We start from the raw sequence: 14,403 nt of genomic DNA on the forward strand, positions 1-14,403 counted from the left end.
CACGAGGACATCTGGGGGTGTGACTTCTGGGGCTAGAGTGTGGTGACAGCACCCCCTCCAGGGGAGGATCTACCCTGTGGGCTGCAGGACGAGGAGTGTCCCCCTAAAGTCCACAATCAGGCAGCTCAGGGAGCAGAGATGCTCTCCTGTCAGACTCTTTCACAGACCACGCGACACAGTGAGGAGGGGTGGCCAGGCCCTTTATTAAACATTCCTGGGAGGCTCACGGCCTGGGGACTGCAGCTCATTTGGAAGGCACTGGGTTCTGCGCCCAAGTGGACTGTTTCCAGGAGGTGCCACTGGAGGGAAAAGGGCTGCCTGGGGCCAGGGAGGCTGCCTGGTTCTGCCTCCCGGGCTGGGTCAGTGGCTCTCCTGTCCCCAGGCCTGGAGGACCTTGCAGGGTCTGTTTGCTCCTGATCCTCCTGATCCCTCGGGGTGGGCATGGGCCAGGTGTGTGCCAGCGCCAGGTGTGTGCCAGCGGGCAGGTCACAGCTTCTTCTTGGGACAGTGCTGCAGGGCCGCCCTCAGGGCATCTATCACGCGGTCCACATTCTCGCGGGTGGCGTTGCAGCCCAGCAGGCCGATCCGCAGCACCTGGGGGGCACAGGCCCAGCTGACGTCAGTCTCCCGCCTGGGACCCGCCTGACCCTGGCCGACAGCTGGCCACAGCCAGGATGGGCTCACCTGAGTGAGGACTACCCACCCAGTGTCCATGAGGGGAGCTGAGAGCCCCGTGCAGGTCACAGAGGGGGCCCCCGAACACCCAGGCCAGGGCAGGCTCTCCTCCCTCCGCACCCGCAGCCATACGGGAGGGCAGGGTGGTGCGGTGAAGGTCCCTCCCCACTGCCACTCAGAGACACAGCCGGGCCCAGGCGTGGGGCTTCCGGCCTGGTTCCAGGGTCTGCTCAGAGGGAAGGAAGGACGTTCTGAGTGGAATCATAAAGGCTGCACCCGGTGACCTCAGTGGGCTGGGGTGGGAGCAGGGGCGACAGGACACGCTTTACTGGATCCCCCTTGGAGAGCGGGCCCTTCTGGATGCTTCTGCAGGGTGGGCTTTCGGATGACCCCGGCCTCCCCCGGACCTGGTACACAGTCCTGCTCAAGGAGGGGTGGCGGGTTTGGTTTCTGCAAAAGGCCCTCGAGGCGCTCCCTCTCACCTTCCCCGTGGAGGGCCCAAGGCCACCCATGATCTCAATGTCGAAGTGGTCCATGACGTAGCTGACGATGTCTCTCCAGTCATAGCCAGCGGGCACAGCCACAGCAGTGACTGTGGGCAGCCGGAGCGCCTGCAGGAGGGGCCTGGCTCAGTGTGTGGGTGAGAGGCCCTGCACGGACCTTCGTGACAGCTCTTGGCTGGCGCCATCTGCCCCAGCTTCAGGTTCCACAGGAGCCGGGGGAGAAAGGGTCAGGAGAGAGCAGGGTCCCCACCCCTTAGGAGGCAGGGGATGGGCAACTTCCCACTGGGAGATCACAGGCCGTCCTGAGATCCGGCATCAGAGGCCGGGAGCTGTGACTTCATGGCTCCTGCGGAGACTAATCCCGGGCCCCGGGGCCACACCACCGGGCAGCTGCCCCCTCCTTCTCAGGAGCCAGTGTCCCTCCTGAGGGGGCTGGGCAAGAGCCCCTCATCCTTCCCCATGGGTGCAAGGCTGCCCACTGCCAGGGGCCTCCTTACTGGGTCCTTCACGAAGAGCTGCAGCCCCAGTGCCTGCAGGCGCCCATGCAGATATGCCGCGGCCTCGCGGTGCTGGCGCCAGCTGTTCTCCAGGCCCTGTGTGGGAGATGGCGCTGGTGGGCAGTGGCATGGGTGGGGTAGGCAGGAAGCCCTGCCCTCTGTGGTGCAGGAGGAAGAACCTGACTCTGCAGGCCTTGGTGCAGGGGAGCCCCTGGAGCCCCCAGTTTGACTTTGCCCGGGGGCAGGGCCTGGGACTACCCCAGGGCAGGAGGAAACATCTGGGTCTGGGAGAGACAGAGGGGGGGTCTGCCTGTGGCCCCTGGGGGAGAAGAGGGGAGAGCGCCTTGCAGGGGGAGGGGGCTGGGCAGGGAGGGGAAGGGCTGTTGGGCTACACAGGGCTGGGGTGGATCAGGGCCAGGGCTTAGGGCGCTGGCTCCCAGGCCCCCTCTCCTCTCAGGGCCAGCTCCCCCGACCTGGCCTCCTCCCCAGCACTGCTCCTGCCTCAGCTCTGGGCAGGTGAGGGGTGGTCTCTCCAGCCCTGGGCCCCTCAGTGCCATCACCTCAGGTCATGGGTCCTCCCGGCCTCCAGCCACCAGTTCCCATGGCCACCCCTGGTGGGTCCCCCGGGGCAGCAGCTGCTCTCTACTCTGGCCCTGGCCCGTCTTCCCTGTGCATGTGCCCCTGCAATCTGCACTCTGCCAGGTCCCTGTGCCTCTGCCCTTGACTGTGCTCTGCTGTCTGGTCCTGTTCTCTTCCTTCTCCGCCCAGCTCACACCCCCCACCCACCTTTACGACCCTAGAGCCTTTCCCTGTGTGAGTGCCTGACCCCTCGCCTTCCCCTGGGGGTGCGGGTGGCATTTAGCTTACAGGGGCACCCTGGCACTAACCCAGCCCTAGGTAGTGGCTTTATGAGTGGACCCAGGAGGACAAACGTGGCAGGCACGGCCTTGCAACCTCACGGGAAGCTGGCTGCAGCCCGGGGACCCTTCCTGGACTCTGGACTGGTGGCTGGCAGTGGGCCCTGTGGAACACAGGACCCAGATGAAAGTAGGTGGCCCAGCAGAGCTCCTGGGCCTGAGGCCATTCTCAGCCACCTGTGTCCTGAGAGTGCGGATGTTGCAGTGGCCAAATCAACCCCTGATCACACCCAAGTGCTCATGCTCAGCTCTTGCCCTGCCATAGGCGCTGGACAAGCCTGCAGGAACTGCCAACCCCTCACTTTACATCCACACCCACCTATCTGTGGGCACGTCTCTGGCCCCTTTGGCCTCCCCTTCTCCCAGCCCACCCACTCACCGGGCCTCACGGACTTTACTGCTTCACACAGCAATGGAAGGGTTGGGAGCATCCACACCTGCCCCATTGCTGCATCTGTCCCTGGGGCTGTGTCCCCCTGGCCCTGCCCACAGCCAGTGCACCCGGGGCCCTGTCCTCTCTCCCCCACCCCCACTGAGGGTCTCTCTTTGGCAGGCTCCCTTCTCTCTGTGCACCAGGGACGGTTCCTTCTCTGCAGGCCGCGCCCTCGACAATCCAGCCAGTGGCCCTGTCTCCTCCTGTGGAGTGCAGCCCACGCACCTGTTCCACAATGAGGGCCAGGCTCTCTCTCAGGCTGTACAGGCCGATGACAGGGATCGTGTGATGGTACCTGGAAGACACGAGGGGGCTTGGTCCAGCACCATGGGCAGGGTCGGGGGCAGATGGGGCATTAGCTCTGTCTGCCCCAGCCCCAACAGCACAGGCTCTCTGACCACAGGCCGGTACCCTCTGTAGGAGTCCTGTCCGGGTTCAGAACTTTGGACCAGGAAGGCAGCTTCGTCTGCCAGGGAGAGCATGGCTCTGTGTAGGGCCCAGCCAGGATGCAGTGGGTGGCTGCAGGAGCAGACACACACGCCACTACCTCCCTGCCGAGCCCCTCAGCCCCAACGTGCCTGTGAAGCCGGCACTGGCCCTCTGTACCCACTGGGCTAGGGCACCATTCCTGGCGCCTTGTTCCTGTGTGTAACATAAGGGACCTTGGGTTTATGGCCAAGGTCGTCTTTTGAGAAGGGGTAAGCTGAGGCCCAGGAGTGGGGAGATATGGCAGGGCCAGGTCCAAAGTGCCCGAGGGTGTGCTGGGACCTCTGGGGGGTACAGTGTTTGTGGAAGGGGCAGTGGGGGCCATGACCCTGCCCAGAGCCTTGGGCCAATCGAGGAATAGGGGAACCCAGGGTGGGGCATTTGACTGCCTGATGCAGGTGGATTCTGGGGCTCTAGTTGGGGTTCTTGAGGCATGAAGGTGGGGGTCTCGGAGAATCCCTGAGTGCAGTGAGAGGCCAGCCTCCCACCTCTCAGCCATGCCCAGCGCCCCCCACCTTCCCGTCCCTGCTGGGCCTCACATCCTGGGCTGGTCGTCACAGCCCCAGAAGTTGGCCAGCCACTTGATGTCCAGGTAGAAGGAGAAGGGCTTCGTCTTGCGGGAGTACATCTTCTTTCTGGGGAGGAAGAAGCAGCCTGAGCACCAGCCCCTCAGTTTGGGCTGAAGGCCAGGGCGGTCTTGCTGGCTGTCCTGTTTCACAGGAGTGAGACAGGGTAGGGCCCCCAGGAGGGCCCGCCCCAGCTGCATTTGTGCTCTGGGGCCAGTGTGGGACCGGGCGGGTCGTGGGTCCTTCAGCTGTCCAGTCCCGCTGGCCCTTGGGCCCAGCCTGTGTGACCCTGCCACGGGGGCACCGAGGCCAGCTCCCTCCGCTCTGTGTGCCCCTTTCTCTCCCCCAGCCCCTCCTACAGGGTCAGACTTCATTTCTCACATCACCCAAAGGTGACTGCTTTCGGGCCCCAGGGGACAGTGGCCAGGCTTGAAACTTTAAATGTGTCTGTCTCTACAACTCCAGATTGAGGGGCCAGCCCTGGCCTCTCCCCAGGCTCCTGACTCACACCCAGCCGCCTCCTTCACCCTCCCTTGTGGTCCAGCAGGCATCTCAGACCTCCCACGTCCAACACTGAATTCCTGACTTCTCCCCGAAGTCCTCTCTGTTCTGGGGAACGGCACCTCCAGTTGCCAGGCTGCAGCTGGATGGGAACCGCCTGTGAGGCCTGGCCCCCTTCCCCCACCCCCTGCCCGGCCTGGCTCAGAATCTGGACACCAGGAGCGGGAGGTGAGATTGGAACTGCAGGGGGCACTGTGTGTGGCCCACGTTGTCCCTTGGGGCAGCCCCTGGAAGCTGAGCCAGGGCAGAGGCTGGTCGGGGCGCTGGGCCCCAGGCCCTCAGTCCTTTCCCGGCCACTCCTTGGTGTGAAGCTGGGAACTTCCAGAGCGGCGGACTCTGCACCCTGCGCACGCCCGTGGCCCTCCCCTCGCCCGGCCTCCCCACTCCCTGTGAATGAAGTGCCTTTGGCCTCCCAGAGGGTGGGCAGGAGAGCGCCAGGTGCTTGGAGGAGACTGGAGAGCCCTTCCCGCCTGGCTCCCGCCCCTCCCGCCTCAGGCCACCTGAGCTCCCTGCAAGCCCAGCCCTGCACAGAGGCGAGGGTCTGTGGGTCACTCACTTGGCCTTGTCACTGAAGGAGATGAGCGAGGTCCCTGGAGGGGCGTTCAGGGCCTTCTGGGAGCCCGAGTACAGGATGTCGATGCCTGTAGGTGGGTGGTTTGCTCGGGTGGGTGAGCCCCACCTCAGGGCCGGCCAGTCCAGCGGGATGCCTGCCTAGCTGATGGGCTGGTGGGCTACGACCCCACCAAGAATCCATACACGATGGGAGGGGAGGTGTGGAAGGGAGTCCTAGGTTCAAATCTGGGCGCTGCTGCGTGGCAGCCATGACCTCAGGCCTGAGCGTTTTAGCGCAGCTTCTCCCTCCGCTGTGCTGGTCCCCAGGGACAGCCCTGCCACCCCAGGCACCATGTCCCTGGGGCCTTCCCCAGGTCCCTGCTTTCAGTAGTAGTTTGAGGATCAGCCCAGAAATCCCTCCCTTCCTGCCTGAGAACTCCCAAATCAGGAGGGGCTCTGCAGAAACAGACAGGCTCCCATGGGGTGGGTAGGCAGGCACCGCAGTGGATGACAGTGGGTGCAGGGTGCAGGCTCTCCCCCGTAAGCGGATGGGCACAGGAGGATCCTTGGCCCCTCGGCCGGCCTGGCTCAGGTTGCCTGCAAGGTGACCCTGACAGTGGTGCTCACGGCTATGGGCTGCCTGGCAGGGCGCAGGGCAGATGTGAAACTGAGCCTCTGGGGGATTGGGCAGTGGGGCCCCCTACGCCTGATTGACTGGAGCCCTGGCCCTTCCTCTTCCCACCGCTTCTACTACTGCTCTGGGGCGTCTCAAATGTCCCCCACCAGGAGCTGTCCCTCCTGCCAGCCCCTATGCCTGGATCTGAAAGCTCAGTGGAAGCACTGGGGTGCCAGGTAGTTCATGGAGCCGCTCTTGCCCCAGTAAGGAGTGAGCGTTTCCCTGGGCCGGGTGGAGACGGGGCTGAATCCGCAGCGGCGGCTGCCGGACGCGCGCTTCCAGCAGGGCTTCCTGCACGCAGAGCCCCAAGGCTGCTTGGGCTGGGCAGGGCCCTCAGAGCACACCCTTACCTTGCTGGTCCATGTAAAGGGGGGTCCCACCCAGGGACACCACCGAATCCACCAGGAGCAGGCACTTGTACCTGGAGAGGTGGGGGACGGAACGGAGGGCAGCAGGTGAGGCAGGGGCCGCTGGAGGGCTTGGGCCCCAGGCTGGATGGGGTTTCTGAGCCTCAGGCTGGCAAGGAAAGGGGGGTACCTCCCACCTGCACCCCAGGAGTTGGCCAGTTGCCTTCTCCTGCCTGTCAGGATCCGTCAGGACCTGTGGCTCTTCCTTTCCCAGCCCTGAGCATTGGAACAGAGGGAGCTGGGGGAGTGAGGGAGCATCACGGCCCTGGTGAGACTCAGCTGCAGGGTCCCGCAGCGGTGCTGAAGAGGGTCAGCCGGGCAGTATGTGGTTGCCCAGGGACAGCGGGCGCCTGAGGGCCTGTGTGGACCCCAGGGACCAGGGTGGCACCAGGCTGGGCCTCCCTCTGCCAGCAGCTGCTTGGCCCAGCCGCTGGCCAGAATTCAGGCCGGAGGGGACAGTCCCAGAACAGCCCAAGCAGCAGTGCCACAAATTCTCACCCTCCTCCACCTCCATGTTCACGAACTCTCACCCTCCTCCACCTCCGTGTTCACGAACTCTCACCCTCCTCCACCTCCGTGTTCACGAACTCTCATGCGAACGCTCACCTTCCTCCACCTCCGTGTTCGCGAACTCTCACCCTCCTCCACCTCCGTGTTCGCGAACTCTCACCCTCCTCCACCTCCGTGTTCGCGAACTCTCACCCTCCTCCACCTCTGTGTTCATAAACTCACCCTCCTCCACCTCCACGTTTTCTTGCAAAGAAAAAAAAGACACAGAAAGTGTCTCGTGCTGGTCGCAGGTGGGGACGGCCTGGGTGTTGCTGAAGCCGGCCAGGTTATGTTTGTGAGCTTTATTCATGGCCACGGGCCATGCAGCCAGCTGTCTGGGCTGGGGGCCCTGTCAGAAGGACCCTCCCTGGCCGTGGAGTTTCTCTCCTCTGTCCTGTGCTCAGACCTGCAGACAGGACTGCTGGGTCCCAAGGGGCCCTGTCACCATTTCTCAGGAATCCCATCCGACTCCATTCAAGGCCCTGCCCTGTGCACCCCCATGCGGGGGTGAGGGAGGCTGGAGGAGGGAAGTGGAGGGCATCAGGCAGCTTCAGTGTCCTGGCAATCTCGGGGTGAGCTGGGGACAGGCCCTGGTAAGATATGGAGGTCTGCACCAAGCCCTCTTCAGCCATGGACAGAGGTCAGTGGGCACTATGGGGGCGCTCGGCCAGGGAGCACCTGAGCCTGCCCCAGACCTGGGGTTGTCTTTAGACTCAGCCCAAAGCAAAGAGGACCTGGGAGGTGCCTGCACCCCACACCATGTGACAGAGGCCGGGGTGGGGACCAGGGGCAGAGGGACCAGAGGGGCCAGTGCCCACCCCTCCCCACAGCCTGGCTCTGAGCTGTGCTCCAGCCCACCGCCCTGGGGCCAGGCTCACCTGTGGCAGAGTTCCCCGAAGCCGTCGAGGGGCTGCAGCACGCCGGTGGATGACTCCCCATGGGTTAAGAACAGCAGCACCGGCTTGTGCCGGGCCAGGCCCTGGGGAAGCAGGGATGGCTGCAGGTGGAGCTCAGAGGTGCAGGGGCCAGGACCCCACCACAAACCCTCCCGGGGCGGTGCAGCTCCGGGTAGCAGGGGCTGGGCCTGCCTCAACCCCTCCCTGATGGCGTGCGTGGGAGGAGGGCTGGGGCGTCTCCGCTCTGGGAGGAGGAGGGGCTTTTCCAAGAACAGGACTTTTGTGCAGAGATGGAGGAAGGGTGTCCCCAGCCTGTTGCCTGGCCTGTGAGGGCTGTTGCTAGATGGACTGAGTCCCCACCCTCCGGGTAGGCTGAGGTTGACTTCAGCCCACAGGGTAGGGTATCCTGAGTGTCAGGGACATGTTCTGCATCCTGGACCCCAACTCAGCCTCCTGCCTCTAGCCCCTCCGGCCCTGCCCACAGGACCAGGCTCCTGACTCAGTTTCCTGCCAGACAGAAGCCTCCCTACCAGTCTTCCCACCATTCCCAGGTAATGGAACCCTCCCCTGTGGCCTCACAGATGCCAGGATGGGCTGAGGGCCAGCTACCAGCCTCCCGGCTTCCAGGCGGCCCCTGAGCCAGCATGATCCCCCCCCACCTCCTCCCGGCCCTGACCCCCACCCTGGGTCCCCTACCTCCTCCACCTCCTGCAGTGTGTAATGGCCTCCAGGGTCCTTGGTCATCGGGTGCACTCGGGCTCCTGGGTGTAGGACAGAGTGGGCCGTGAGTGTCCCGCACACGCTGCAGAAGCCATTGTTGGGCACCCATGGCCCTGCTGAGCAGGGGGGCCCTGTGAGGGCTGGACCCCACCCACCGTGGCACCCTGGCTGCCTGCCTGAAGAGGAGGGTGGACTCTGCCCAATGGCAGCCTCTCTGTGTGTAGAGCCAGGGCCTTCTTGACCCCCCGGCTGTTGGAGCCAACGCTCCTGGGGCGCTCTTGACAGAGCTCAGCTCAGATGCCCTTTCCCAGGCCACACTGACCAGTGCCTTCCCAAGCAGGGAGTGAGCTCCCGGGGGTCGGGGCTGCACCTGGCCCAGGACTGGCACAAGGAGTGTACCTGGTCCAGGGCTGGCACACCACAGGTGTGATGGATGAGACTGAAGGATGAGGGCCAAATGAGGCAGCAGCCTTGCCCTCTGTCGGAGCTGGGGACTCCAGGAATCAGGCCCTCATCCCCTCCCTCTCTCTGCCCTATCCTGTGTGCTGTTCAGGGCCAGGTTGTGGGAGGGGAAGAACCTGCGGCCGAGGGGACAGAATGGGGACAAGGAAGGCCATATACCACAGGCATCTGAGCCTGCGTGCCCTGATGTCCACTTGGGGTCCTGGCCTCTGCCGACCCTGCGTCCCCTTGAAAAGTTTGTGGACTTGGGGTTGGGACCCTCTTGGCTGTCATGGTTGTGTATTAGCCAGCATGGCCATTGTGGAGCTGACCGAGCTGATGTCCCTCAATGCCACAATCAGTCATTAAACCCAGGGCACACTCCTGCTCCTGTCTCTCTCCCAGAAAAGTGTACTCTGGAGGCGAATACTCTGCCCATTCCTCCGTAGTTTGTGGATCACATCAAGATTCCAGAAGGAAGGCTGCTGAGATTTGAGGGGAGGCTTCAGCTTCTGAAACCCCACCCTGTCACAGAGCAGAGCTGGTGCCTGGGGCCCTGGACCTCGGCTGGGGCTCTCAGGAGTGTGTGCTGGGACCAGAGGTTTCCCTGTAGTTCTGTCCCCCACACGCTCCAGAAACAGCTCAAGGAGACTGGGGGGATCGGGGCACCTGTGCTGCTCCCAGCCCTATCAGAGTCAGGCCCCATGAGTGCCCTGACACTGCCTGGAGGAGGCAGCGGGCTGGCAGGAGGTTCGTGCGCACAGGGCCACAAGGTGGGTAAGTGCTCACCCCGGAATGGGGGCTGCCAGCTTCAAACAGAGGGAGGCCAGGGAGGCCTTGAAAGATGGATCCAGAGCCATCCCCACCTGGCCCTCTCCCTTACCCATGCGCTCCCCGATGTCCACGGCTCGCTGCCCCCAAATGCCATTGGCCCCAACCAGGAAGGAGTCCCCAGGCTCCAGCACATTGACCAGGGCGGCCTCCAGGGCACAGTGTCCCGAGCCAGAGATGACCAGTGTGAGTGGGTTCCTGGTCTGGAACACGTACTGGATGCCTTCCTTGATCTCATCCATGATCTGCGTGCGGGTGGGTATAGGGTGAGACCCAGGCTCCCCGCCTCCCCAAGTAAGGAGGCAGCGACCCCCTTCCCTCGTCCACGATCTGTGGGTGGGTACAGGGGTGAGACCCAGGCCCCCTGAGTGAGGAAGCGGTGACCCCTCCCCTCGTCCATGATCTGCAGGTGGGAACACGGGTGAGACCAAGGCCCCCGAGTGACCCCCACTCCTACCTGGTACATATCCTTGTTCATGGGCCCGATCATCTGCAGCCCCCCGGCTGCCATGGTGCGAGGAGCCAGGTTGGAGGGACCGGGCCCCATTAGGAGCCGGTTGGGGATGGAGAGGGGCTTGAGCAGGGCCTTGGGCGGGGGTACCAGCAGCTTGTGAGAGGCCATGGTCCGCACCCAACCTGCCGCTCGAGGACCTGGGGCTGCACTGGCCTTGGCCAGACCCTGGAACATTTCCCGGCAGGGCGGACACAGAGGTGAGAGGTGAGGATTGGTGGATGGGCTTCTGTGGCAGCCCTGCCTTTTGCTTTTGTTCCCTGAGCCTTATCTGTGCTTGTCCTGCGGGTCAGGGCCAGGCAGCAGGGGACTAAGCCCTCAGGCAGAGGGAGCCCCCAGGGCTGAGTGACAGAAAAACATAGTGTGACAAAGCTGTCCTCACCCCAGCCCTCCTCGCTCCCACTCTGAGTCCTGCACGTCCAGCCCCTCTGATCCTGCTTAGCTCAGGGGTGAGAGAAGTGTTCCTTAAAGGGTCGGAGCACAGATCGCTGAGGCTTGGCAGGCCCTGTGGTCTATGTTGAAACCACTCAACCCTGCTGTGTGCTTGCAAAGCAGCTGCCAGAGGTGTGGGCGTGTTCCTATAAAACACTTACAAAAAGCAGGTGGCAGGCCAGATTGGGCCCATGGACTGTGGTTTGCTGACCCTGGCGCAGCTGATGGCAAGGCTTGTAAACCAAAACTAAAAATCGAAGGCCCCCCACCAACCATCTGAGTGGGCTTCCCTGTCTGCCAGGGCACTCTAAACTTTAACCCAGAAGACGTTCAGGCCATGCCACATCAAACCCCCCAGCATTAACATCAACATAGACCTTAAGTCTGATAGGAAGCATTTACCATCTATTTTCTCTCTAAAGCCCGCTACCTGGAGGCATCGTCTGCTCTCCACAACCCCTATTTCATAACCCAGACACTCCTTTCTGCAGAAAATAACTCTTCAATCAGTTGCCAATCAAAATATGTTTAAATCTACCTATGACCTGGAAGCCCCCCAATTCAAGTTGTCCCACCCTTCCAGATGGAACCATTGTAAATTTCCCATGTATTGATCGATGCCTCATGTCTCCCTAAAATGTATAAAAGCAAGCTGTGCCCCCACCACCTTGGGCACTTGTGGTCAGGGGTGCACCCTTGAGCTTGGCAAGGATGTCCTCCCTCCTGAGGCTGTACTGCGGGTGCATCCTTAGCCTTGGAAACAAAAACTTTCTAAATTAATTGAGACCTGTTTCAGGTACTTTTTGGTTTACAGGCTCAATTTGGCAAGCAAACCTGCATGGTATACAGACACACACAAGGCAGGGGTTGTACAGTGAGTTTCGGCATGCTGCATTCCACAGATGTATAGAAATTCTAGTTATGTATAAGTTTTAGGTTGAAAAGAGGCCTGGAACCAGGTGCCAACTTTAGATAATAGGGAAGTCTAATTACTTCTACATTTCTCAAATAAAGAGTTTCCCCGCCACCCACCCTGCCTGGGGCCTGCTTGATGGTCGCCAGGTGATCTTTGCCGTCTTCATTTTCCCTCTGACAAATATCTTGGTGAAATCTTTGACCCTTCCTTTTCCGCCATGCTTATGTCCACCTGCTTCCTGTTGGGGTCTCAAGAAAGGGGAAACGGCACAGTGAAGAGGGGTGTCCAGTGCGCCTGGCTACTTGCTGCTGAGAGGGAGTTCGGGGGGATAGGTCGTGTTTTCCCCTTTCTTGCTCTCAGTCATGAAGGGAATAAAGGGTCATGAAAACTTGTGCACGGAGGCACGTGATGGGATTCCATCGAGAAGCCCCATGTAAATGGGAGCTGCAGTTGCAGGCCGGTGTTGGGACTGCATAGCCTTCTGCAGGTGGAATTGTTGTCATCTGGAACCTAGAAACGTAATCAGAGCATTAAAAAGGCAGGGACCAAATATTAAAAGAAAAATGACAGAAGATAAAGGTCTAAGGAATGGGAGAAGTCAAGTGACATATGAAAACCAATCAATAAAAGTTTTGGCCCAGTCCTGGTTGCTTTGGGAAAGTGTGTGTAGCCATTTGGCTTGTTTGATGATTTTTTGGGCATTGGTTTGCACTTCTCCAGACACAGTGATACAGGTGCAACAGGTCCTGTTGATGACAGCACAGACCCCTCCTTGTTCAGCTAGGAGGTGATCCAGAACTCACCTGTTACCAAACACCAAAATCCTGCTGGCGAGTCTGATGACTTGTAGAGCTGATAGACAGGTGCCAGCTTTTGCTATTCCAAGGGAGGCGGTAGGTTCTCTTAGTTGTGATTTCCTGGTAAGTAAAACCTCCCCAAGGGGTAAGAGTTGTGATAGTTCCCACAAGTCCCAGGGCCCTTTTCCTTCTAGAAGGGAATTCTGAATTGGAAGTCAAGACAGTGATTTGGGTGGGAGCTATTGTTCCCAGGCTACAATCACCAAAGTGAAGAGAATGATCAAGATGGGACAGGGCCAAAGCTTGAAAAGGGTTTAAATAGTTTTCAGCGGGGCTGCTAAGCCATAAGAGCCCAGGAGGGGCGGGATGGTTATTTTAATTAAAATGTTGGGAAAAAAGGAAACGGGCCTTTTGACAGTTTTTAAGAGGACTCATATGGGGGAAAGACTATGTTTAAGTACTGATGGAGGAGGTTTAAAAGCAGGCGGGTGCCAGTGCATGGCATAGGATGTAAACTAGGTGGCACGATGGTTATTTCCTGCACTGGTTGCATCATTATAGTAACATATATGATGGTGTTAGAAGTGCAGGGGTGGTGTATACTGGGAGCCCCACTATATTGGTCCAGTTTAATGGCGTATAAATTGGCAGTGATGAGATAGAGTCAGAATCTTTTTTTTTTTTTTTTTTTGAGATGGAGTCTCAGTCAGTTGTCCAGGCTGGAGTGAAGTGGTGTGATCTTGGCTCACTGCAACCTCTGCTCCTGGGTTCAAGTGACTCTCCTGCCTCAGCCTCCTGAGTAGCTGGGATTACAGGCACCTGCCACCACGCCCTGCTAATTTTTGTATTTTTAGTAGGGACAGGGTTTCACCATGTTGGCCAGACTGGTCTCGAACTCCTGACCTCAAGTGATCCACCTACCTCTACCTCCCAAAGTGTTAGGATTACAGGTGTGAGCCACCGCACCTGGCCAGAGTCAGAGTTTTGATTGTAGGAGGCTAAGGCCTCAAATGAGTCAAAGTTAGCCGCATGAGTATCATTATAACAAGGTGTACATCCCAAAATAACATTACAAGTTAAGGAAGTTTCAGTGATACTGTAAGTATGGATGGTGGGGGAAGTAACATGATAACACGAAGAGGGAGGTGGTTTCCAATTTATCAGCACGGAAGGAAATGGTGGGGGTGGGAAGGAGTGGTGAGAACAATAATGAAATCCCAACAGTACAGTTTGATTGGAGACAGGGTGTGCTTACAAAGAAGAATCTACATGGCTTGGAGTCGCGGGTTGTGGATGGCAAAGCCAGCCACACAAAGTATTTCCTCCTCTCACAATAGCATATGAGATGCTGAAGATGGTATTGTGAAACCAAGAGGATTAGGAAGTTTTTATATGAGAGATAAAGAGAAAAACATGAAAGAAAGAAAAAAGGGGTCTCATTGTTCTAATTCAAGGACTGTTACAAAAGTTGCTCCAAGTATAATTAGAAAAACCACCTTGCAAATAAAAATCTAGTGCAAGCTGAATAATTGTATGTGGGTCTTGAGAAATGGGGATTGGATAAAGAGTAAGTAAATTGGCTGCGCATGGTGGCTCATGCCTGTAATTCCAGCACTTTGGGAGGCTGAGGCGGGCGGATCACCTGAGGTCAGGAGTTCGAGAACAGCCTGGCCAACATGGTGAAACCCTGTCTCTACTAAAAATACAAAAAAAAAAAAAAAAAATAGCCGGGCGTGGTGGTGCATGCCTGTAATCCCAGCTACTCAGGAGGCTCAGGCGGGAGAATCACTTGAACCCAGGAGGTGGAGGTTGCTGTGAGCCGAGATCGCACCACTGCACTACAGCCTGGGTGACAAGAGCAAAACTCTGTCTCAAAAAAAAAAAAAAAAGTAAGTGAATTGAGGATAATCTCAGAAAATTGGAGGACCTAGAAACCCTTCTGGAGTACGTAAGGAAATGACAAGAGAGGGAAGGAAAGTGAATGATAAACACAGCAAAATGCTTACCTGGTATCCTTTGCTTTTGAAGAGAGGTTAG

At 59.4% G+C, this 14,403-nt stretch overlaps 1 protein-coding gene across 1 annotated transcript; it reads right to left on the reverse strand.

The window, feature by feature from the left end:
• Positions 1–317: 317 nt before the first annotated feature.
• AGXT (alanine--glyoxylate aminotransferase) lies at positions 318–10,368 on the reverse strand. Its single transcript, XM_032753281.2, has 11 exons — positions 10,168–10,368; positions 9,763–9,955; positions 8,415–8,479; positions 7,701–7,801; positions 6,217–6,287; positions 5,195–5,279; positions 4,051–4,146; positions 3,251–3,320; positions 1,676–1,771; positions 1,158–1,286; positions 318–594 (listed from the first exon to the last, which is right to left on the reverse strand). Exons 1-11 carry the CDS (start codon positions 10,330–10,332, stop codon positions 487–489), a joined length of 1,179 nt encoding a protein of 392 aa, XP_032609172.2. The 5' UTR covers positions 10,333–10,368; the 3' UTR covers positions 318–486.
• Between the last annotated feature and the right edge of the window lie 4,035 nt (positions 10,369–14,403).

This window comes from Hylobates moloch, unplaced genomic scaffold, assembly GCF_009828535.3.
Source record: "Hylobates moloch isolate HMO894 unplaced genomic scaffold, HMol_V3 SCAFFOLD_1, whole genome shotgun sequence".
In the NCBI taxonomy this organism is placed as follows: Eukaryota; Metazoa; Chordata; class Mammalia; order Primates; family Hylobatidae; genus Hylobates; species Hylobates moloch.